Here is a 25,596-nt window from a genome sequence, read left to right as displayed (position 1 = left end):
GAAGAAGGGCATGCTTGGATATATGAGTCACAGGCAGATTGTAGTAAAGATAACTTACTAGTCATCCGTCAATAACCATCATATCCCTTTCTTATAATAAAAAGATACAGTTTGGGCAGAGAATTCAGCTGTCACTAATAAATAGTATTTTGCTAAGTGAAGTAAACCAGGAAGAAAGAAAAAAAAATGGCATGATCTCACTTATATGTGGAATTTAGAAAGTCAAATGCATACAAGCAAGAGTAGAATAATGGTCATCAGGGGCAGGGAGGTGAGGGAACCAGGGAAGAGATGTTGATCAAAGGATATAAAGTTACAATTATATAAGATTAATGTCTAGAGATCTAAAGTATAGCATAATGACTGTACTTAATGTGTTAAATACAGGAAATTTGGTATGAGACTAGAGAGCAGATATCAGTTATCTATCATCACATATATAAAAAGTGGTAAGTATATGGTAATAAGATATGGTAATTACCTTGACTGTAATAATCATTTCACTATATATATGTGTGTGTGTGTATAAATATATATATAAATATATAAATATATATATAAATATATATATAAATATATAAATATATATACAGTGATATATACATACACATATATCAAATGTTGTACACCATAAATATGTACAATTTTTAATTTAAAAACAATAAAAACACTGTTTTACAAAAAAGTGTTTGTAGTGTGTACAGGTTTGGATAAGTATTTGTAAAAGAAAAGTGTGAGATCTCTTTCCCTCTATTCTTCTTCCCATAGCCTGAAGTACCAATATTATGGTTTGAACTGGATGGGATACTTGGGATCATAAAGTAACTTGGGAATGGATGGGACAAAGTACACCAAAATCCTGCAAGGAGGCTATGTCCTTAATATTATTATGCCATTTTAGCCCTGGACTATCTATTGCAGACTTCCATGTGAGAGCGAAGTAAGTCTATTTTGCGTTTTGTCACTTGCAACTGTTCCTAATCCTAACTAACACAGATGCTTTAGAATTTACCTAGAAAGTAATTCACAGATCTTAAAATTTGTGTCGATTCCTTACAAGTCTCACAGGATTTTAATATTAATGTATAAGAATTGATAAATTATTTTTGGAGGGGCACCTGAGTGGCTCAGTCAGTTAAGCCTGCGACTTCGGCTTGGGCCATGATCTCATGGCTCATGAGTCTGAGCCCCATGTTGGCTCTGTGTTGACAGCTTGGAGGCCAAGGCCTGCTTAATATTCTGTGTCCCCCCCCCCTCTGTGCCCCTCCCTCACCAGTGCTCTCTGTCTGTCTGTCTCTCTCTTTCTCTAAAATAAATAAACTTAAAAAAAATTAAAAATAAATAAATAATTTTTGGAATACTGCCCTTCCAGTGGAAGATCTCCCAGCAATTTGGTTTGATAGAATTTTAATGGGAAAGTAGAATATAGATAAAATAATTCGTTTTGGGTCTAAACATTTGTTTTAGATAGTTTTCAAAGGTCATATTAAATAACAAATGTTAGAATGTTACAGTTTTACAGGAGTACCTATGAAGAAACCTACAACCTGGCAGCGGCTAGTAACACACTATCAACAACGTTGAGGGAACAACCAAAAGCTCCTATGAAGTGACAAACATAAACAAGTACTTAACCTACTATGCATCTGATGGTCTTTTAGAAGGGATAGGTTATAAACCATACACATGATGATGGTCACGAGGAAATGAAATCAGTATTAGGTGATTTTTAATTCAGCTTTACACACACACACACACACACACACACACACACTTATGCATAGTTAAAAGAATCATTTCCAATCACTATAATAGATTCCAAATTTTTTCTGTTTTCTATGTATGTGGTAATCTTCACCATTTCCAGTCTGAAATTGTCCTCCGTGCAAACTTGTCACTTTGCCGCACTTTCCTCTATAAACAGTGACAATAACAACAGCAACAGAACATAGCATTTTTCAAAGCTGTTAAAAGTTAGGCCTATCTCCCACTGAATTCCACTATTGTAAATCACAAAGGATAATAATGTTGTCTTTGTATTTGAAGATAATGATTCTGAATCACCATCAGCAGAATACTTGCTTGGAGTTATTTTTTTCCAGTACCTTGATACTCACTTTTTCTGAACTCCTGAAGCCATAATTATCTTATCTAGATAGAGCACTGCATTACATTTTGCCTCGCCTCATTCTCTAATCAAGCCTAGATACTAAGTCTGATCTCATACCAGCCACACTGAACAGAGGTTGCTCAGAGGTTGTTTTCTCCTCATACTTCTTTTTCTTCACGACCTTCACCCTCCAGCCATTAGTAGAGTGTGGTATACAGAGGCATTTATATTGACTTTCTGGTTAATAGTGGGGCTGGATTTGTGCTCAACCACCTCAGCTCCTATCATAACCAACTGAAAGATGGGACTGTACACATAGGTTATTAAAAACTAAAGCAAAACAAACCAAAACACATAGAAAAACAAAGGCAAATTCTCCTAGAGAGCTTAACTTACCTTCCTTGGTCTGGGACTGGAGAAGGTATGTATTATGCTAGATATTTCATTGCATACAATAGACAGTAACTAAATTGGCAAAACGATCTCTATGGGTTATTTTCCAGGACACGGAAATAATTTTTAATGTTTAGCTATCAACTGTTATCGTGACATTACTAATCAGGTGTTTTTTAAATCAGGAGACAATGTGTTATAAATCTATATAAGAAAGTTCTCTATGGGTTCATTCAGGGGCAAGAGTATTTAACTTTATTACAGTAGTCAGAGATGAAAGATTTTGCTCCAATGTATCTTTGGAGAGCTTCTTGCAACATCCAGTATAATTTGAAGGAAAAAGAGATTACACCAAACAATTATAGTATTTATTGGTGAATAGACTAACAGTGTCCTAGCTGTTAGGGAAGACAACATTAGAAAAAGGTTATACAACTCACTAAATAGTTCCATACTAGTTATTTTACTATTTGATCAGCAAAAAAGATCAAGAGAGTGAAGTAACTGCTCTTCCTTTACATGAACGTTGGCCCATGTATATATGATTTTCTAGAAATATATGAGCAAGTGATAATTATATATGTCTGAGAACTGCCAAAAGTGGCAGAGAAATTAATGCTCAGACCCAAAGTAGTCTATGTTAGTAACTGGGGTTGTTTCACGTGCATGATGAGACTTCTTAAGAACTAAAGTACCACAATATTTTGGTGAAAAACTAGCGTAAAGCAGGAATGAGGCACAGTGACAGAGCCAATTTTAAGAGGGAAATGTTTTGTGTTGCAGAAAATGTAAACAAGAAATGCTACCTGTATTTGTGGGCACTTGGGTATGAATGAGCTTAGCACAGAGACAGGAAAAAAGTCTCACTTGTGTCAGGGGTCATTATATGGATTTGGAGATACTGTATCATATCATTCCTACTTCACAGTAAAGTTTAGGAAATTATAGATATAATGAGGGGGATTGGAGTTATATAAGAGGAAAAGGAAAGACAACTAATGGATGAATCCCTACCATGTGCCAAGTGCATATCTTATTTAATATGTAAGATCCTTCCACTTCCATGTGAGCAAGGTAAAATTAACTCCATTTCACATGAGTAAATTGAAAATAAGAGAGTTTATGCAATTTGCCTAGAATCTTGCAGCATATATACTGGGAAGCCAAGTTCCCCTTTATATTCACTCAGGTAAATAGAGGCATGGTGAAACTGGCTCGTATCAGGTCATGAGAGCCAATTGTTAAACCTGAAGGAATGTTGTTAGCAGTCTGCCAAACATTGCCTTTGTTAAAATTAAGTTACATAAGCTTACCATTATATATATTAAAAACAAATGGCATTACTTCTCAAAACTCATCTTACAGAATTATTTTACTAAATTTCTATTATTATCTATGATCTTCAGGTTTTTTATATTATAATTGCACCGTGGAAATATTATATTATGGTGTGATACTGTATATCCTCTCCCAACTCTGCATTCAGTAACATCATTTGATAGCTTGAAATCTGCATAATGGGGATATTTACACAATGGAAATTGGCAAATCCTCTAAATTAGGGGTTGAGCTTTTGTTACTGTTGACTGTCTACACTTAAGAAAAGATGGCAAATATGTTAATGGAAATTAAACTTAAAGTATATTGTATGTATCCATTACACTGTAAGTAGCACAAAAAATTGAGAGAATTTTCTTTCAGGATCTAAAACTGTTACCTGTTTCAGCAAAGCGGTTACTTTCATCTTATTCATTATCACAAATAAAAATAGCAACACATATTCATGTTAGAATAATATTAATAGTTGGGATACAACTCCATTTGTCAAATCATGATTGAATTGCAACCATAGTTGGCTATGGATACATGATTTTGGCAAAAAATAATGAAATAATTCTTTGAGAGGGAATTGGCTGTATGGAGTTTACAATAAAGTGTATTGTACATTTTATTATTTACAAGTATACATATTTTGTGATACACGTTCTTTGTTTCAGTTACATTTCTACCAATGTATCACTGAATATATAGAGGTGAAGCCCTAAGATTTTTGTTAAGTGAGACTGAATAGAAATATGGGAAGTTTTTGCAAGGTGTAAAATTCATTCTATGTTGTAATTATAAACATGTAAAATAAATACATAAAGATAGGAAGGCTTATGTGAAAATAAAAGGAGTTTTGTGAGGAGGATAGATGATGTACAATTAATTTACAGCACAAAGGGGTAAATATGAAAAATAAAAATGCATAACAAAGCCTGCTATGCCCTAGAAGAGTAGTTTTAGTATTCTTTTGCGCCAATATTATAAAATATTTTGAAAAGGAAGGGTGGGAGGTGTTGTCACAGAACATAATTCTACAGACCCCCTGTAGAAGGTTCTTTTGTTTACATCACAGTAAAACATGATTTTTTTTTAACTGCCACATCTAAAACTCTGCCATACATGTCTCCGACCTTTCCCTTTAATAGTAGAATATTATGCTGCCTGATTTTTCATCACTAATTCTCATTTTCTCTAAATTTTAGTACACATATGTTAAGATTTGAACTCATCTTTCCAGTCAGAAGCGATTCTTTGAGAGAAGAAGCACTTTTCTCAAATCAAAACAAATGTAAAAACCAAACAAACAAAACATGCCTTGGGCAGCCAATTCTGCGACTATTTTTAAAAAGTAAGCCTGCTTTTTCCCAGGAACCTATGAGAAAATCTTCTTGCAAATTTCAGGCACAACCAGGTTGCTTCCCAAATTGGCCATTTGCACTCCAGGGCTAGAGATGAAAGTGCCCAGAATTGCTGAGTAATTCAATTGCGGCCAGAATCGATGCAAGCACAGACGCCACTCTGGTCAAAGGTTGGCCCTTAGGCTGCAACTTAAGTCAATTTTGGGTAAGCCAAGTTTGATTACATTTTCGGTGATGAAGCTTTCAAAAGCAATGCTGAGCTGCCTATTCTGAGGCTGTCTGGTTCTATCCCGAATCTATACTCCTGGTTAGAGAAGCATCTATGTATCTGTTTTGGTTATGATTAAGTCCTGCTGGAGTTGAGGAAAAATGAGAGAAAAAAAAAAATTAAAAAAAAAAAGGGCGTGATCCAGAAAACATGTGAATCTATCACTAATACTATGTGAGCAATAATGTATTTTATCTTTTAAAAAGCGTAGTAACAAGAATAAGAGGGAGAAAGAATCAGGGAACATGCTAACAAAGAAAAAAAGTAACAGACAGAAGTTTATTATGATGGTGATGTGTGGCAGTCTAAGAATATTTTGGCATCTGAGACCTATTCTTTCAGGTGATGCTGGCAGGAGGGATGTTGAGGAAATACAGGTGGTTCTGAAGTATGAAGCAAAATGGGTGTAGGAAAGGATGTCAAATATGGACTCCAACAGCCACATGCTAGCTTGAGAGAAATAAACACTTTCAATTTATCTTTTTCCAGCAGTCAAGACTGCAGAGCCATTGTGCATCCATAGCTTATGCAAGTCTCCCTAAAATGTGTTTGCTTAGTTAAATCATTTGATTATAGATATTACATGCGAGTAAGCACATTATTATAACATAAACTATAGTGCTCCCAAGAAATTATAATTTTTTGGAGAAAATATGAATTTTCCTACAGGTATGGCCACTAATTTTTGAAACATGGACTAGAGGCCTGCCAGTTTTAGAAAAATATGTTGCTAAATATTGTCTTATGAAGTGTTTTACAAAACTTGTAATTCCTTCTAGGTGGACTGAGAATGACTCTAATGGTTCTTTGACAAGAATTATGATCTGCCTCACTAATTAGGCTGCTTCACATATGCACTAATTGGATTGATTTAAAAAATCAAAGAAAGGAAACTGAAGAGCATGCAACTATCTAATACCACATTTTAGAGCTGGGTTACTCAAGTTCTTTCTTTGCTTCAAAATAGTTGAAAGAGAAAGCTTGTTAAAAAAAAGAGAGAGATAAAATTGGAAAGATCCAACTTGCTAAAAATTTCTGGCCATGCCATAGGTGAAATAACATTTCCATGAAAGCACGTCTTGTTAATTTATTCATATCTTACTTAAGGATATACTGAGCAGGTATCTAATATGTGTCTCTGGAGAGAAATCTCAATTAAATTATATTTATAAGTAAAGAAATCCATTCTATACTGAATAGATGCATTCAATGAGGACATACCATTTCTACTCTCTTCCCCAGCAGTTTTATGGCTACTAAAACAGAATTTACAGTGCTTTAGAGAAAGTTGGCCCATTAAAATATCATTGCTTTCACAATTCTTCCTCTTTTTTCTTTTATTTGGAATATCAAAACAGAAAAAAAAAACCCTATTTCATTCTACTTTTTCTTTTGGTGATGTGCTCTATTAATTATGCCTCACATTGCCTGAGGAGAAATGGGAATTTTAATAATAATGGCACTCAGCACTTCATAGTAATCATTTTCTTCACTTATATCTCTGAATCTTATATGGGAGACCACACTTGAATTTTTCAGAAAAAGAAATTACAGCACCAAAGTGGAGGTGGGACAGTAGCTCAGACTGCTAGCTTATCATGTGCTCCAACTATTAGATCATGCTTCGAATCCAGGCACAGCTACAGAGAAAAAAATGCATGCTGGGTAAATATGCTCTCAGGGACTTAATGAGAAATCATGGGAGCGGAAATCTCTCCTAGGGCCTCCAACGTGCTTTGTCAGGGAAAAGACTAGCAAAGGCACTCCTGAAGGTTGAGACTGGGAATACCTTTTTGTCGAGCTGGAAATGTTGGCACGTTTTCATTTTTACAAAATCTTAATAGCCACAACTCCCATATACACGAGGTCACATTTTGGCCTAATTTGTTATAAGGGTTAGAGCTTTGTGAAATAGCAAGCAAGAAGATCTATTCTAGTGCCTTTTCATAGGTTATTGGCCAACAGAATTGAAACTGTGAACATAAAGGAAATTTCCCTGGAGAGTAAAATTCTTTGTAGAGATGACAAAATGATTAGGCCAGCAGTGCTATTGAGCTAAACTTTATGGAAACTCACCACAGAGCAAAATACATTAAAATACATTTTTTCTGTCAATAAAAAATAATTTTGAGTTCAATGACAAAAATGTACAGAAGGGAAAAATATTGGCAGCCTTTCTACTTTGTTAAGGAGTAAGTGTAACTGTTTTTAATAACAATCAATACATAAAACTGCTTCTTTTAAACATATATAGATTTTTTTTTAGAATCTTAAAGCATTATAGGAGAAAGAGAACTTGGGTAGTTATTTTATTCTCTGCATTTTATAGATGAGGAAACTGAGGCCAGAGAGTTAAGTGCTTTACCTAAGGACTTCTCCAAGTAAAGGCAAGAACCTACATTCCCCGACTCCCAGGCTAGGACCCGTAATAAAATTTTATGGTTAATTTTTAAACTCCTTTTGATTTTTCAGTATCTTTTTGGTATCTAATTCCCACAAACCTGCTACATTTCAAGGCTGATGAATGACAACAGCAAATACCAAGGCTCCATCCTCCCTTTGGCATTTACTGACCCTGTATCAGCTATGGGGATGTATATGTAGCTTTAGTAGCTTGAAGATACAGCTGTCAAATCGCCTCTTAACCAGAGAGAAACACATCAGTAGAGTAATTAATCCTGTACAACCCTTTCTATCAACCTGACCACTTTTTTTTTCAATCATTACAAGTGAATGCTTACGTGCACGGCTGATTTAATTAATAATTCTAATAAAAAAGACAGTATCATAATGATAGACATAAGTACATGAATAAATGGATTAAAGAACCAGTGCTGTTCTTAAATAGCCAGTGAGATAAAGTTGCTCAGTTATTGAGGTTCCAGCAGCTACCCTTCAAAGTTTGGATCATCTGTACCAGAGAGTAGAGACATTTAATCAGGACCTAGATTAGTTATTTTACATATCCTGTATCATTTGATCTTTGCAACAACCCTGTAAAAATAACCTATTTTCTCCATTTTATAGGTGAGATGATTGAAGCGTTAAGATTGGGACTAAGAGAACTGTCCAGCATCCTGAATGGGGGACTAGGGTTTCAAATCAGACTTATTTGATTCCCAAGCTTTTGGTGGTTGGTCTTGTCATGAAAAAAGCACTGGAACACGAGTAGGACAAACTAAGCAAGCTCTAGCTTTAGATCTGCTATGACAATATATAACATTGAGTTCCCTCACCGATGAAGGGAAAGAACTGGTCTAGAATGAAAGTTTTCAAACCTAATTTTGTGGAACTCTATGGCTTTTTGACAGGCCTCAGGGTCACTGTGTGGTGTGATATGGAGGAAAAAGATAGGATTTTCCAGGTTTACCTTCAAACCAACCACATGAACTCCAATTTAACTTTGTTATATATTAAAGGCTTGCATCAGGTTTTCCCTGGGGAAGGAAAGGAATCCCCAGCTTTAAGAACTTTAAAAAAAAACCCAACTAGGTAATATCTGAGACTACTCTAGCTCTAAGGTTCTGTCATTTGACATGGCTAACCAAAGCTCTGTTAGCATTTGTATTTGGCTCTTACATGAAATCAGTGGTGATTTCATGAACTGAAGCACCAGTTGGAGTGATTTGGTGAACTGTTCCTACAGTTATTCTCACTACTTCAACCTGTTGGGTATCATCTCTCGTGTATGGCACTAAATGGCTATTTTGTGTTTAGCTTCTTGAGAATACACAAAGCTTCTAGGTATAAGGTCAGGGAGGAAAAAACCTTCTTGCTTCACTCATGCTGCATTTCACCAAATTTGTATATAGCCATTATTTGTATGATGATTATGTCTCTGTGTGCATATTTCAGTTTAGCAGAGTGCCATTCAATAGGTCGATATAACTATATCAAAAATCTACCTACAACTGCAAACCTAATTTTTGTAAAATACTTATTACTAGAACATCCAGGAAAGGCTTTCCGTTAACATCTTAAAGCTGTGAGGATAAAGCAAGTTGGCTCACATAGCACACTGTCTTCAATAATCACCAAGTCTATATTTATTACTGCCTCTTTCAACCAAAATGAAATCCCTATCTCTTTTAAGCTCCAGGAGGGGAGATCAAGTTCAATCTAAAATATGAATCATTCAAATTTGTGGTATCACCTTTCACATGGAATCAAGGTTCATTATAATATGCGAAAGTAACAGAGAGCCCATACAGTTGCTTACTGGCATGTGGGGACATTTGAAGCAAGCAGAGAGCTGAAATATTACTTGCAAGGGCACAGCTGGTTTCACATTCAACAAATCAGTCAAAAAAATAAGGTTTGCCTGCCTCAGTCAGATCTAAACAAGGGAAAAATGTTATGCCAGCTACATTCTTTCTTTCCCCAGTAGCCTCTTCCATTTTCCTTTTGGATACCAGCTAGTGCCTTTTTTTTTTTAATCCCTAAGAGAAGGTGTCCATCAAATTAAATAGACTGGGAAGATATATTCTGTAAACATGAAAGGAGATATTCCAGAAAGTTAAATAGCAATGATTGTATAAAACATTTGAAATTAGAACTTCATTATTGTCTCCACAGGGTTGCTAAGGCAGGGAAAAGAGAAAGTTTTGGTGATTCCTTTGAATATTTTATGTGTAATATTTCTGAGGCAAATGCTTTGTTATTTGAATAAATGCACGTACGCACGTGCGTGCACGTGTGCACACACACACACATGAACACACACACATGCACACACACAAGAAAAGAAGACCTTATAGCATCATTAGGACCTATATTCTGGCAATAGATTTGACACCCCACTTTTGGAAACACATGAACAAAGAGTTTGGCACCCACACACTATAGCAATATGATTGTTATCTATCTGGGTCTGCAAGCTAAGACTCTGTTAATATTAAAGCTTGAATTGTCCCAAATATTTTCATATATTAAGTCTCAGGAGAAGGTTGTATTGAATTAAAGTTATGTGAATTTTAAGCACTTTGTTTATGTGGCTAAGATTTTTTCCCTTCTTAACTGATTTCTTTCCTTATTTGCTTTTAGATTATGATTCTTTGTGTCCTATAATGAATATCTGTTTTTTTAAACAAAGCATATACAACATATTTTACTTATAGAAATGACTTTTATTGGTTACTAAATTACTAATCAAATAAGGGTGTAAATCTGATGAATTGAACCCATAGATGGCAGGATGGGACCATTCAGTTCATATTCTTTAAGGGGAAGACATAAAGAAACCAGCTCCTGTTCAGGAAACAAAAAACACAACTGAAAAATAGTATAAAAATCTCAAATAATTCTGAATCTCTCATTTTTTACTTAATAAGGAATTTTGCTATGAATAGTTGGCATGCTGTCATCCATTATTAATTTTGTTACAGCATTTGCTCTCTGAGGCTGATCTACAGTGATCTACAGAATATTCTCTCTCTCTCTCTTTCTTTCTCTCCCCCACTCTCACACACACATCAAGAGACATTTTTAATGCAAGTATATGCCAGAAATTTCTGGACAGAACATCTGCAAAGTGAGGGATTCATTGTTCACAAGGTTTCCTACAGTTTTCCTAATACAAACTTTACTTTCCCCTAACTTGAGAAATCATATATTCTTTATCTAGAGTAATTCTATTAATGAAATTACTAACATCTCTGCTTAGAATTAGAGTTCCTCTTAGTATTACAGTCTAAAGCCTACAGGTCACAGAAGGCAAAAGGGTTTAAGGTAACTTCATTTTAAATCAAAGCCCTTTCTTGTTTCTCTGGGACTGAAGAAAGATGTGTGAAAAGAGGCTAACAAACTGAGAATGAGGGCAGCTTGCAGAAGAGCAAGAAGCATGGGAAGTATGATTCACCAAAGACTGAGTACGGCATCTTTGCTGGTCATGGAGTGGTTGACATACATATAGTCATTGGACCTATTAATCAGATTGAAAGCCAATTCAGACCAGCTGCTCAAGGATCAAGTCAGTTCATCAGCCTGTTTTCTTCCTTTCATAGCCTAGTCCATAGAAAGAGTAGTTTACTACCCATGTCTCTACTTTCTCATCTACTTCTTTCACCTGAATCCACAACCTCATGACTTCTACTCCCAGTTTTCTACAAAATTGCCTTGGCAAAGATCACCGATTGTTGCCAGTTGTCAGAGACAGTGGTTGATTTTCAGACTTTTCTGATCTGATGGAACATTGGGCATTGCTGACTGTCCCTTTTGTCGAATAAATCTCCTGTGGCTTCTGTGGCACTGATCCTCCTCTGATTTGTCCCACGAGCTTCTACAGGATATTTCAACTGTTTTGCACACTCCTTAATGCTGATTTTACCTGGAGGTTGGTCCTTGCTCATCTTTTTACTGTACGTGGCCTTTCTGCAAAATCTTACTTACTGCTGACACTACCACCTCCACTCTGATAACCTCCAAATCATATCTCCATTCTGGACTTTACATCCAGAAAACTACTGGACATTGCCTCCAACTGAATATGTCCAAAATTAAAATCACTTTTCTTCTTTCAATCTCTACTTTCTCCCCAAATCTGAAAGTGCTAATCCTTCTCTCCTGTTCTATCCTGGTTAATTTCACCCAACTAAATGTTGGAAGTTATCTAGATTCCTACAATTCCCTTCCTGTTCTCTCCACAGTTGGTCATTAACTCCTCTTTCCTAATTTCTTGCCACTCCCTCACCTCTGCTACTTTTTTTTTTTGGTGCAATTATCTTCTTGTAGGTCTAATACCTGGGCTTAGAACTCATTTTAACTAAGAATGTCTTTCAGAAACTAAATCTGTTTATATCCTGCCTTTATTAAAAATCCTTCAATAGCTCTTCAAAACCAGAAAGATAAAGTCCAAGCTCATTTGCAGCCTTTCTTGTCATAATTCCATCAATTTGTCCAATCATCTCTCAATAGTCTCTTCTCCCACCTTTTACTCTAACTAACCATATAAAGATACCACTATGTCTTCAAGTGTGTCAGATTGTTCCATACTGCCATGTCTTTACAGTGGCTGCTTCAAACTAGAGTATTCTCCCTCACCCCCACCCAGCCATTCCACACCCAGGCTCAATCTAATCACATCCTTTGTTCAAGGGTCATCTCTACAGCTCATCCTCAGTCACAGAGACTGAGTTGATCATTCTCTCATTGTTGCCACTGTACAATGTACTCAGGGCTGTTCTTAAATGAACTCTGCAAACTTCTGTCGAAAATCACACAATGGTGGCTAAATAGGTATTTTGAGGTGCATATTATTTATAATTCTTATAGCCATACTCTCATCAGCCATCTAGATGACAGTCCTTTCATGACCCTCAAGGCCAGGTCAAGAGCCTCTTCTCCGTCCTAGTATGCCACCGTTACTATATTGCATTACAGTTGTCTGTTTCTTATCCCTCTCCTCTCATTCATCTGAGAACTCTTTGAGCATTGGGTTCCAGATATATTAATCCTTTTCTTTCTAACATTAAGAACAGTGTTTTGTACATTATAGGCAGTATATATATATATATACACACACACACACATACATATATATGTATTTTTTGACAAATAAAGGTTGCTATTGAACAGATTATCTGAGCCTTGAAAATAGAATTTTTTAGTTTTGTCTTTACTACTTGCATCTCCTAGATGTCTGAACTTCTATGCTGCAAACTTCATTAATCTGGAATTAGTGCCACAAAATCTGGTTCATGCACTGACCAAGGGATATGGTTAAGTTACAGCTAGAGTTAGGACATTATTTCAAATTTGCATGCCTTCTCCCTAGCTTACCAGTAACAGATTACCATTTAAAAAAATTTTTTTTAACGTTTATTTATTTTTGAGACAGAGAGAGACAGAGCATGAACGGGGGAGGGTCAGAGAGAGGGAGACACAGAATCTGAAACGGGCTCCAGGCTCTGAGCTGTTAGCACAGAGCACGATGCGGGGCTTGAACTCACGGACCGCGAGATCGTGACCTGAGCCGAAGTCGGCCGCTTAACCGACTGAGCCACCCAGGCGCCCCCAGATTACCATTTAAACTCTTAGTAAAGTATTGGGCACGGGGTCAACAAGTAAGGTCAGCAACCTATATATTGCTTTTGGAACTGAACTGAACTGAATTGAGTGCTCTTACAGGATATGATATAATAACAATGGTTAACATTTATTGAGTGCTTGCTTTGTCCCAGGCTGAGGGATAAATGCTTTACATGCATCATCCCATTTAATTTTCATCCCATAGATGGGAGCCATTATTGGCCTCATTTTATTAACAATGAATTAATGAAACTTTGGCATTTGCTTACACAAAGTCACATGTGACTAATATGCAGCAAAACTGGGATCCAAACCAAGGCCTGCTTGACTGCTTTTACATGAAACACACACACACGCGCACACGCACACGCACACGCACATGCACACACACAGACACACACACACTAAAGAGTGTTGCATTTTTTTTTTATGGTCTTAGTTATAGAAAGGCTCCAAATTATAGCTTCTTGCCTTATCTCCTTGATGATCTAGACAATGCAGGTTATTACAAACCAGGAGTAGACTGTATCATTCCAAGTTTCATCCTAAATAGTTATGGATGGAGAACTGACTCCTAGTGGCTAAAGCTCTGTTAGAACGTTATTAACAATCAGTTTGAGGGTTTATATGTATAAATGCTACACTAGGCAACTCATATTTCTTATAACCCTCTCCCATTCATAGACCTTGTGAGATATGACAAAAATTCTTATCAAGTGACACAGTGCTGTCTCAAGCTAACATCACATGAACGTTAAGAAAGCTGCCTTCCCCCATAATATAGTTTGTAGATTCACAATGCCTGCGTTGGGTAACTGTACCATCCAAAGAGATTTAAAATGCTATAAAACTGTGTGTTTAAATATCCCTGAGTCTCATTTTTGTGTAAGTTTTCAGTCAAACATTGAGCCCATTCATCTTTCATATACTTAAATCTGATATCTGGTATGTGTTGTTTACATCTAACCACTTATTTTTAAAAGTTTCATATGTTGAAGAATAACATCCTAAATGATTAAAGTCGATGAAAAAACACAATGAGGACAAAGGTTATATGTAGAGGTTTAGCTTTGGAAGAGTATGTTGCAAATGATACAATTTATCTTTCACTCTGTTGATGCTTCTATGTTCACAGCAAGAAAGTGAAATGTAAGAGTTAAAAACTTGGGCTCTGGAGCAAGACTGTAGGGATTCAGCGTTTTGCTTTGTCCCTTATTTGGCTTTGGTCAAGCGTTTCATCTCTTTTCATCTTAGTTTCCTCATCTGTAAGAAGGAAATTATAGAATTTACCTCTTTGGATCACATGAGAATTAAATGAACAAATTCATATAAAGAGATTAGAATAGTATCTGGTCTACAGGAAGCTCACAGTAAGTGTACCTTATAATTGTCCTGGTATTGTCTTACATATCTAGAGATTACAAATACACACTTTACATCTAAAACCCAGTTCATTCATTCATTTATTCATTAGCCATTTAATCACTTATCCAATGTTTAACAAATTCATTTAGTCCTTAAAGATTTATTGATTAGCTATTAAATAACAAGCACTGTGCTTGGTGATATGGGCCATAAAATAATGAACCAGGTATTGATCCTATATTCTCAACAAACATAATTTCGTGGAGAGATAAAAAATTTATAAAAGTAACTATTGTACAAAATAGAAATGCTCAGTGTAATAAGAATTTCAGATGAGGTCATAGATGTCGTCTGAATATATAGTCATTTCTTCAACTTCTAGGTCTATGTCCAAAATTGTAGTTAATATTTGCATATTATGTCTTTGCTGATAAATTAATCAAACTGCACTAGTATTCCATAGCACCTCTGCATACAAGAAGGCAGTGGCAAAGGGAGATAATTAGAGACCATTCTAAAGATACCATGTTTAGAAGCCCTTTTAGCAGTGCATGATTTCCAGATGATTGTGTTAAGGTTGCCAGAACACAACAAACACTTAAGTAAGTGACATTTGTTCCTAATCTGTCATATTCATTACTGTTTCTGTTTCAAAAATCAGAATGTGATTTAGAAATTTAAATAGCAAAGAGTTAATGTGTTATATAAGCCTTAAATTTTTCTTTACTTTGCCTTATTAATTCATTAATTCTTTCAGGTTCTTGAATATTTAAATCATTTAAAATATTAATAGTATACCAAAGAAATATCAATATTTACATGAAATTGGAATTCACGTAGCTCTGTAATATTTTTAATGGTTTATATTATTCATAATTACACTAAATAAATCATCCTTATGGAAGAAACTCAAGCAAGTTTGTTATATACTATGGCTATTGCATGGCAAACAGTGGTTTTCTTTCAGAGTGTGGGTATTAAGAAATAGGAAGTAATATTAAGCTGGAATAATAAGTGATATGTTGTTTTAAAAGTATATAGAAACTAACAACAAACTAATTATTTTATTTAACATCAGAGGCTCTTAAATTGTCACAATTCAAAGTTCATAAATCATGAAACTTTTTGTAATATATTTTTAAGTAGTAGAAGCATTATATATCCCATGCTCGTTTCTGCAAAATGGAAGTGATCATGTCTGTGATGAACTACACAATATTCACATTTTTCAGAGACACAACTATATATTATGATAATATAAATATACACGTGTCAGTGTACTATAAAGATATTAACTATAAAAGATAAGGATGACTTCAGTTAACTTTGTGGAAATGAGAAGATTGTATATTGTCTGCAATCTTCTTTGAACACTTTGAGAAACACTCCACTTCAAAATCAGGAACACTTTATAGTTATGAAAATGTGTTGTTTACTCAGCTTTTAAAAAGTACTGAAACTAATTGTAGGAGAAAATATCAGCTTAGGTTTCTCTCCCTCCAACTAATCCTCATGTTTATTCTTCCTTTTTTAGCAAAACCTTAAGAACCAAGATACATTAGAAATATAGTATTTATTTTAGCAAAACCTTAGGTTGTATTTCAAATAGTTTTGAGTAAAAACATTATCTATATGGATAAAATATTCTGTCCATGATGATTTACTTACTCTTACATTTTATATATGGCATGTGAAATTCTCACTATTACAAGGTGAATGCCTAAAGAAAACCAACCAAGAGTAAATTCAACGGAAATTAACCAGTGCTTAAGGATAATGGAACACATTTTTAAAAAACAAAATGAAAACAAATAAAACCCCACCAAACCATCTTCAGTCAGAAGACATTTTTCAGTGGGTCCTATTATTTAGGTATCTTTTTTCCCTTTTCTCAGCTGTAAGACAGTTTTCTAAACACACATGGACTTCAACAGGGATTATAAAATTCTCAAACACCCATACCATTTAGGGGCCAAGTTTCCTCCGTGTAAGGGATGTGTCACATCAGGCTGAGTTTAAAAATGAACATACACCATTCTCAGGTTTCATCTCTGCTGATGGACAGGAGCCAAGGGGCCCCTGGGAGCATTCTGGCAACACTGTGTTACTTACGGTTGAGAGGCAGGCTCGCATTGGTTGTGCCTAGCTTGTTGGCAGCCACACAAGTATAATTGCCGAAGTGCTCCTGTGTCACATTGGTAACAGTGAGAATGGATCTTGTGCTAAAGTTTTGAATAATAATTCCTTGTTGGCCATTGAAGAGCCTAGAAGACAAAATCACCTCTAGGTTAATATGCATCGTGAATATCATTTTTGGTTTTATCTTAGTTGGGGTTGTCATGGCAACCCATAGACAGTTTGGTCCACACTAGTATTAGCATATAATGTGATAATGGTGCAATTATATTTTCCTTACGTGAGTAGATATAGGGGAGGAGAAGCTGTATGACAGCTGTGGATTGTTACTACAGGTTTCTTCGCACTCTACAAAACACTAAACTGAGATTTCCACATGTCCTTTTCATACACTGACTTGTATTTTAGAAAATTAAATGCACCATAGCAATAGAGTCTCATCTGTTAAAGTCAAGAACGAGTAAAGCAAATTAAATATAATGATTTCATTAAAAATACAAACCGATGGTTTCTAAAAAGCTGGCTAAGATATGTCTAGGCTTTTTCAGATAACATTGTTGGATAACTCCCCGTCCAAGTTAACCCCACAACTGCAATAAGATGTTCCGAGTCCAGGGTCAACATCATTTTGCTGCTGCTACATACAACCTAGACAGATGACTTGCTTTTCATCTAGAAAACAGCCACAGTATAGCACTGAGAAGAGCATTCCAAGTTGCGTCTTGTCTTGGTTACATTTGAGGAATGTGCTGGGGGAGTCCTCTAACCTTTCTGGGCTTCAATACAGGCTTCATTTTTACCTAATTCCACCCTGATGACCCAACACTCTCTCTCCAGGCCTACCGGCAGAGGTTTCACTCTCAAATAGGCTGGCAATGCATCACCGTTCTCAGGGCTTGCCACCCTCACTCCATCTTCACTTTTTTCCTGATCTGCACCCAGTGATCATCAGCCCTTTGTATCTCTGCCAGCTGGATCCTTCCCTCTGCACTCAGGTCTGATGTGTGTCCTATCTCTCTTACTCTAGTGCTCCTTAAATGACTCTTTCCCCTGCCCCGCTCTCTGCATGTTTCTCTTGATATTGCTGTGGGATTCATAAAATCAAAGCCACATTCTTGCATTGTTCTCTGCAGCGGTTTCCATGCACACAGGTCTTTTCAACCCAAATAAATAGAATTGCCTTAAAGTCCTCAAAAGACAGGGCCGTATGGACATGCTTTATTTTATATTTGAGTCCTGCATAGCACTTAATAGTACCTAACAAATAACTCATAGATCAGCAGAATTGGGGTGACATTCCTACAACACAGGTATTGGTAAGCCCCCTTCAGGGGCCCCCCTCAAAACATTCTTTTTCTAAATATGAATTCTGTTATAATGACGATGCCAACCAGATGATAACGTCTTCCTAACTAACCCCAAAGTTTACTATGAAATGATGTGTTGATCACAATATGGGCAATGTAAGCTCATAGCCTGAATGGCATGGTATTTTTCCTCCTTAATATGTTCAAATTTTAGTAGCAAATATTTTTTTTAATCACGAAGATGCAAATAAATGGCATTCTCCTGAGAGTTTAGGTTGAACTCCTTTGCATTACATTATGTGACTTGCATCTGAATTTAGACAAAATATATTGTAGTTACATGAAGATTAAAATAAGCAGCCATGCTTGATTACCCTGGGAATTTCTTATATTTCATGTAATGGCTGAATTTGACTTATCCAAAACTCAAACCTTAATCAGATTAATAAAACTTTGACTTAAATAAACACTGAAAACATTAACTTGAGCAATAAACCCAATGATTCTCAACTATGACACAACAAAATAAGGCATAAAATATCAAGGATATGGCAGTTTTACTCCTCTGTCTCATATTTCAAATCTATCAACATTTATGCCAAAATACCAACGTGATAATTGCATATTTTTCTGCATCACATTAATAACTTTATTTCTAACCAATATTATATGCTATGTATAAAAACTGATGTCTTCATTGGCCAGAGAGCTTCAGGGTTAGGGCTCAAATCTATCTTCCCATGTTTGTGCTCATATGGACACATTGTCCAAAGGACTCAGCAGCTCCCTGGATTACTAAATTCCCATTGTGCCGCACCTACCAAGCTAAGATTCATTTTTCTGCTAAAGAATTAAGAAGAAATTAGTCAGGGCCTTTATTCGACTAGACTCTGGGGAGAAAATTCTAAGGCAGTATATTTAGTAACTTGATGGCACTGTTTGCTTATGTTCCTTCAGACCATCTTTCTGAGTTGGCTTCCAACTCTCTGCCCTAAAATGTGTCTGAAGGCAAAGCCCCAGATTTTACTAAATCACACAGGACACCCACGCTCTGTATGTGTAGACCCATTTTTGGCCTCTGGTCAGGGGTTGCTGTGAACATCCTTATCAGAGAGCCACATTGGTGGCACGGTGGCACGTTAGCGGCCGTGACTCCTGCTGCTCCACTCATGCTGGCAAGTGATTATGGCCAACAAAACAGAAAAGTATCCTCCCTGGGGGGATTTTCTTCCCTCTAGAGGAAGCTACCTTTCTGAGATTACTGGAGAACTCCAAAGTTTATTTTTTTTAAAGTCGGGAATTTTAGAAGTGCTGACTCCTCAAAATACCCTATAAGAACCTGTCTTTACCAGTAGATGGCTGGTAAAGCTGACCTTGAGGGAGAGTGACTTCTGAGATGGTGTCTATCTCTGAAGGTGTACTGTGATTTTCCTGTAGGGATCCTGTGGGTGCAAGGGGTGGAGAGCTTTCTCAGCTATTCAAATCAATTCTGAAATTTATCATTGCTACAAAGATGAGTTTGATGCCAGATGATTAGGGACTTGGCTGGGCAAGATCTTTGAAGGCTCTTCAAGATCTGTGAAGGCCTTTCAGTAGCTTAAAGTTGAAGAGAAGAATCAATCAGACACATAAACATAAACAGTTGTAAACACAACTGAGTTGATTTTAGTCACAATGGGGACCCTGTTAAGATGAATACTCCTGCCCTTAGTTACTGGATATAGAAATCTGAACCACACTTATAAGTCTCATCATGTATGTCCTGAATGTAATTTTACTCTTTGACTAAAAACAAATAATAAAAGATGTCTTTAATTGGTGACAATTGTTTTCTTTATGAAACAGTTTTATTCCAAAATGGTTGGATATAGTAAAGAGAATAGTCTGTAAAAAGAATAATTATTTATCAATAAACACATATTTGGCAAATTAAAGTATCATTCTGTATTAAAGAAAATGCTTGATAGCCTTCAAACATGCACATGTTAGCCTATTAACAGAATGACCCTGGCCTCATTGAATTTTTCACATCCATCCCAGACTTGTTTGAAACCAGAGTTCCTTGCATTGGTGATGTGAAATCTTGAAGTGACAACTCAAGCAATAGTTCACAATACACCTTGCAATAAAAACCAGAGAACTAACTCTGGAATATTGCCTTATTTGGAGTTCTCTCTTTTTCCTAAATACTTAAGTGTTTCAAGTTTTAAGAGAATCATTCTTGTATTGACTTAGAATCCAAAATAAGAGACGTCTTCTCATAGTCCCTTCCCGCAGGAAGAGAGGAAACAATTGTGTTGGGTTAGTGGTTGGTTATGGAATTCTTACCCTCAGAAGTGGATCACCAGCATTTGATGCTTGCTTAGAAATCCCTGGGAATTTTTGTTATTTGCATTTTACCATTCAGTGGACCCCATGGCTGTAAGATCCTTCTATTATTGTGGACCCTGCTGTCCTCTACATTTACCGCTGATGGTGGTTTATTCATACTGCTCTGATCAGAATGTTTGTGTCCTCCAAAAATTCATATGTCAAAAATCTAAACCTCAAGGATGATGGTATTAGTGGGTGGGGCCTTTGGAAGGTGCTTAGAAATCATAAAGGTGAAACCATGATGAATGGGATTAGTTCAGAGAGCTCCCATAGCCCCTTCTGTCATGTGAGGATACAACAAGATGTCTGTGACCTAGAAGAGGACCCTTTTCAGACCATGCTTGCACCCTGATCTTGGGCTTCCAGGCTCCTGAACTGTCACATAACTTTCTGTTGTTTACAAACCACCCAATCTGTGGTGTTTTGTTATAGCAGCCCAGATGGATGAAGACACATACTGAGGATCATTGCCCTCACTCTCCTTCCTTCTGCTTTTCATTAATGCCTCATAAATCTGTAAACTGCAGGCCATCTGCCCTGTCATCAGATGATGCAGGCAACTCATAAGTAACACAGCCTGACCAACTAACTTGTTCTGAATTAGAATAGCCATATTTTCAAGTGTCAGTCATAAAGAAGTAGCACATAGAAAGCATACTAATAACTTAAAGATACTTACAAATCTGACCCATGAAATGTTCACAAACTTTACAATCATAGCTTCTCTCAGGCAGTAAGTAAGATGGACAGAAGAGTCCATAGCAACATCACAACAGCAAAACTGACCACCAAGCCATTGGCACTGACTGATAAGACTGCAAAACTAAGTGGTATAGCTATACCAAACCTCATTCACTTTTTATATAAATCCAGCCTGATGACATATTTTGGGACTATTGTTTGCTCTGCGCATTTCCAGGTCAAGCGTAACAATAAATATTCTGGAGAAACAAGCTTATAAGTGCAAAGAGTCACTGAAATTCTTCATTGCTAATGTAAGAAATATACATAAGTGTATCAGACAACAACATTTAAAATGTTTAAGTACTTTAAATAGGAGTGGGAGAGGTGGACTAAATGATGATTGATCTTTCATCAGAGTAGAATTATAAGGAAATATGATAATATATCATGCTGTATAACTGGATAAGATTATTATGGCCTTATTAAGTGATTTTTGGGTGATAGTATAGCAGAGATCAAAAATAGCAGGGGACAGAAGGTAGTTCTTGAGTCATAAGAGATATATGTACAAAGAAAATGAATATTACTTCTCACAATGGATTTCAGGCTTTGAGTTCCAAGAGGTGGTGTGAGCTAAGGATACAACTCAAAAAAGAGCTTTAGAAAAAGTCATGGGTGATGGTAAAAACATCACAGGTGATACAGTCGTAATGGAAATGAAGTTCTACTTCATCATCAAATGATGATTAAATTCCTTCTATGCTTAAGGCACTGGTTTAAGAACCAAAGGGGGGAAAAGACAAATGGACACAGTTCTAGCTAAGCACCTTGGCTACACTTAAAAATATGAAGATGACATCGAGATCATATAGGTCCTTACATGACACATCTCAATGTCTCTCTCAGTGACAGAGTTCTAGCTTACATATATTTTGCTTCTGCATCATGGCTATGTTTCTCGTCTTTTCCATGAGAGCAGGAATGCTTTATATATGTGGAAAATGTTAGCTGCTCTCAACATATTTATGACTGAGGTAATCTAACACTAAAGAATTTCAATGCTGTACAAAAAAGTTTGTGTTAAGACTGTGTGAAATTGACATTCAGAAAACATTTAAGCATTTTCAAATGTATGTCAACTAATCTTCATAGTATCCCTAGGAGGTAAGCATTACTAGTCCCATTTTACAGATGAGAAAAAAAAAGTTTAGAAAAGTTAAGTTAATTTATCTTCCATCATCTGGTAAGTGGTAGAACCAACATTCAAATCCAGATCTTCTGACTATCGATATTATTCCAAAATGGTACTCAAATCATCAAATAGAAGCCAGGATACTGTATTTTAGTTTGGAAAGACAAGTCATAAATCATTGGTGGTTCAAGGAAATTAATAAGCCAAAGAATAGAACCAGTGGAGTTAAATAACCAATGTAATATGTGGTATCTATGCCAGGAAAACCAGATCCAGTCCATGGGGTAAATCTAATGGGATAGAGAGTTAAAAAAATGTAAGGTTCAGTTCAGCTGAGATTCCCTGGACCAGAGGTCTCTTAACTATCTATGTGGGGCTTAGCCATGCCCCCAGTCTCCTACAGTAGCTGTCTTTCACTTCCAATGGAGTCATCCTTTGATATGACTCAGTCCCAAGATGAGAAGTGTGAAATGGTCTCTTGCCACACTCTTTCCTCCTCAAACTACCTTCCAGGACAACACACACCTTCAGCATTGATTATTGTTTGTGTTTCATCCCCTAGGCTCACTAAATATTTGGGTTGCAGTAAATCTTTCCCCATAGTGTATATGTGGAATATAGTCAAGAATGGCAGAAAAAAACATAACCTAGGAGATGGCAAGGATGCAATAATTTTAAGTAAGTTCAAAGTTGTCTTTAAAGTTTTCTAGTGATGCTATGGAGTTAATGTGTTCTTTCTTACTGAGTCAAATCATTATCACATCAAAAAGCTCTCTTTACCACAACATTTCAGGTATAAGTTTTCATAGATTTGTATGACTTTGGATTACTGTCCATATTCCCCATTAGAGTGCAACTCCATTAGGGCAAGTTTCCTAGCTTTTGCTGTTCATTATAGTCTAAGCATGGGACATAATGTTGTGTACTTAATAGGTATACAGTGAGTAGTTATTGTATACTTATGTTGAATTGTATGAATTATGTTTTTACATTTTTGTACTGCTTAGTTTTTTCATCTGTTAAATGAAAAAAAATGAAACCAGGTTCAAAGTGTTGATGTAAGAATGGTTTTTAAATATATAAAATGTAATATCTATGAACACACTCATTTATATCAAATGCAGTAGGCACTAGACATATGATAGGTGTTATTATTGTTCAATACTAGCGTCTGTTTCTTAGACAGAACAGATACATTTCCTCTCAGATGGCAGCAAAATATTAAATATTGAAAATACAGGAAATTATTTTTAAAGGAAAGATTTGGGAGAGTGACTGAAAAGATCATAGTATCATGATTTCAAGATGTGCCAAATTCAGTCTCAATTACATGTGTATTATCAACCTCATCTAGCTTTTTCACAGATGTGCAGGGCCGATAAAAAAAATAAAAGTAAAAGAAGGAGGAGCAAGTACTGCTAGATACCAGAGAGAAATGAAAATTGATGTGAACATGCTGCCATAGCAACCTATTGGTTTACTGTGTTGTTTGGTACTTAAGGCTTGAATACAATATGATATCATTTATTCCTAGGAACAGACTGAAGAATATCATGCATCAATGTCTCAGTCCCAAGGGGTATCTATCTTTAGTTGCACATTTGAATACATTAATGTATTATAATATATTAGGACATTTTAATGATTTTAGACTTTATTAGGCTATTTAAAATGTATGCCTTGTTTACTTTATCAATTTTAATGAAATTAATAATTTTAGATTAGAGACCTTTGGGTTGCCTTGCTTGTGACGGTTTGATTCACATGGGGAGAATATTACCTTTAACTTTACATCAAATAAACAAAGGCTATAGTGCAAGTGTCAGTCCTCCCCTGACTGCAGTGAGCCTTGTATCCCTGACAACCTGGCCTATGACTAGATTTTTTCCCTCTGCTTGAACTGCCTTTCTAATATCAATGTGCGCAAGACTTTAATGTCAAATTTCATCCCATAATATACCAACACAACCATTTTGCAGAGATCACACTCACAAAAACGAAATCCTGGAAGGTCAGAACTGAGCAACAGAAACCAGTGTCTTTTCTGCAATCATGTATTGGGTTTACAGTGTCCTACAATCTAGGGTGACAGATGCATCTTGTAGTGATATTCTCTTCTCAGTTTGAAACTGTATTAAAATAAGAATGGCTCTACCCTCACATGATTATAAGGCCCCACTCATTCTTGCAATAGAGTGTATTTCAAACACCATGTTAGATGCTGGAAACACAATGGTTGAGCAGGGCAAAATCCTCATGCTCAGGTAGATTATAGATTAGGAGAGGAGAGACTAGTAAAAAAAAGTTGAGTATAGCTTAAAAAGTGCTTTGATAGAGGTAAGAACATGGGGGACCATCTGGAGAGACTCCTTTCCTAGTAGAAAGGGGTCAGGGTAGTTTTCTGAGAGAAGATGATATCTGAATTGAGACTAAAGGACTAGTGGAAGGTAGCCAGGATGGGTGTGTGTGTGAAAGGGGCTTATAAGCAAAATGGCCAACATATTAAAAGGCCTGGAAGATAGAGATCATGTCACAGTTTGTGGCCAAAATATTTTAGGATAGTTATCACCCTATTGTGAGATGGTAGAATGGCAAGATTTGTGGTCAGAGAGGTAAACAGGGGCAAGAACATGAAGGCCTTCCATGCCATACTGTGATGTTAGGACTTGATTCTAGGGACATTTAGGAACCATAAGATCTTTGCCATCCAAACTGCTCTGAGAAACATTTTATGAAGACAGGGATGGGATACTTTTACTACTTTTGAAAAGTCCTTCAGTGGTTTCCCAAAGCCTATGGAATCAAGTCTAAATGCTTTATCATGACATTTAAAATGCTCCAAGTCTTGCCCTAGCGTGCATTTCTTTTTTTTTTAATTTTTTTTAATGTTTATTTATTTCTGAGACAGAGAGAGACAGAGCATGAGTGGGGGAGGGGCAGAGAGAGAGGGGGACACAGAATCCAAAGCAGGCTTCAGGCTCTGAGCTGTCAGCACAGAGCCCGACGCGGGGCTCGAACTCACAGACTGAGAGATCATGACCTGAGCCGAAGCCTGACGC

General features: G+C 36.2%; 1 protein-coding gene across 1 annotated transcript in view; it reads right to left on the bottom strand.

Moving 5' to 3' along the window:
• NEGR1 (neuronal growth regulator 1) overlaps nucleotides 1–25,596 on the bottom strand; it is an 843,544-nt gene that overhangs the window by 157,917 nt on the left and 660,031 nt on the right. The window contains exon 6 of the mRNA XM_019448884.2: nucleotides 16,958–17,109. Within this exon, the coding sequence (XP_019304429.1) occupies nucleotides 16,958–17,109 (152 nt within the window). The remainder of the gene's footprint in view (nucleotides 1–16,957; nucleotides 17,110–25,596) is intronic.

The sequence above is a fragment of the Panthera pardus genome, unplaced genomic scaffold (genome assembly GCF_024362965.1).
Source record: "Panthera pardus isolate Hobbes unplaced genomic scaffold, ASM2436296v1 HiC_scaffold_11, whole genome shotgun sequence".
Lineage (NCBI taxonomy): Eukaryota > Metazoa > Chordata > Mammalia > Carnivora > Felidae > Panthera > Panthera pardus.
The sequence above is the reverse complement of the archived record's forward strand: the minus strand, read 5'-3'. Positions and strand labels throughout refer to the sequence as shown.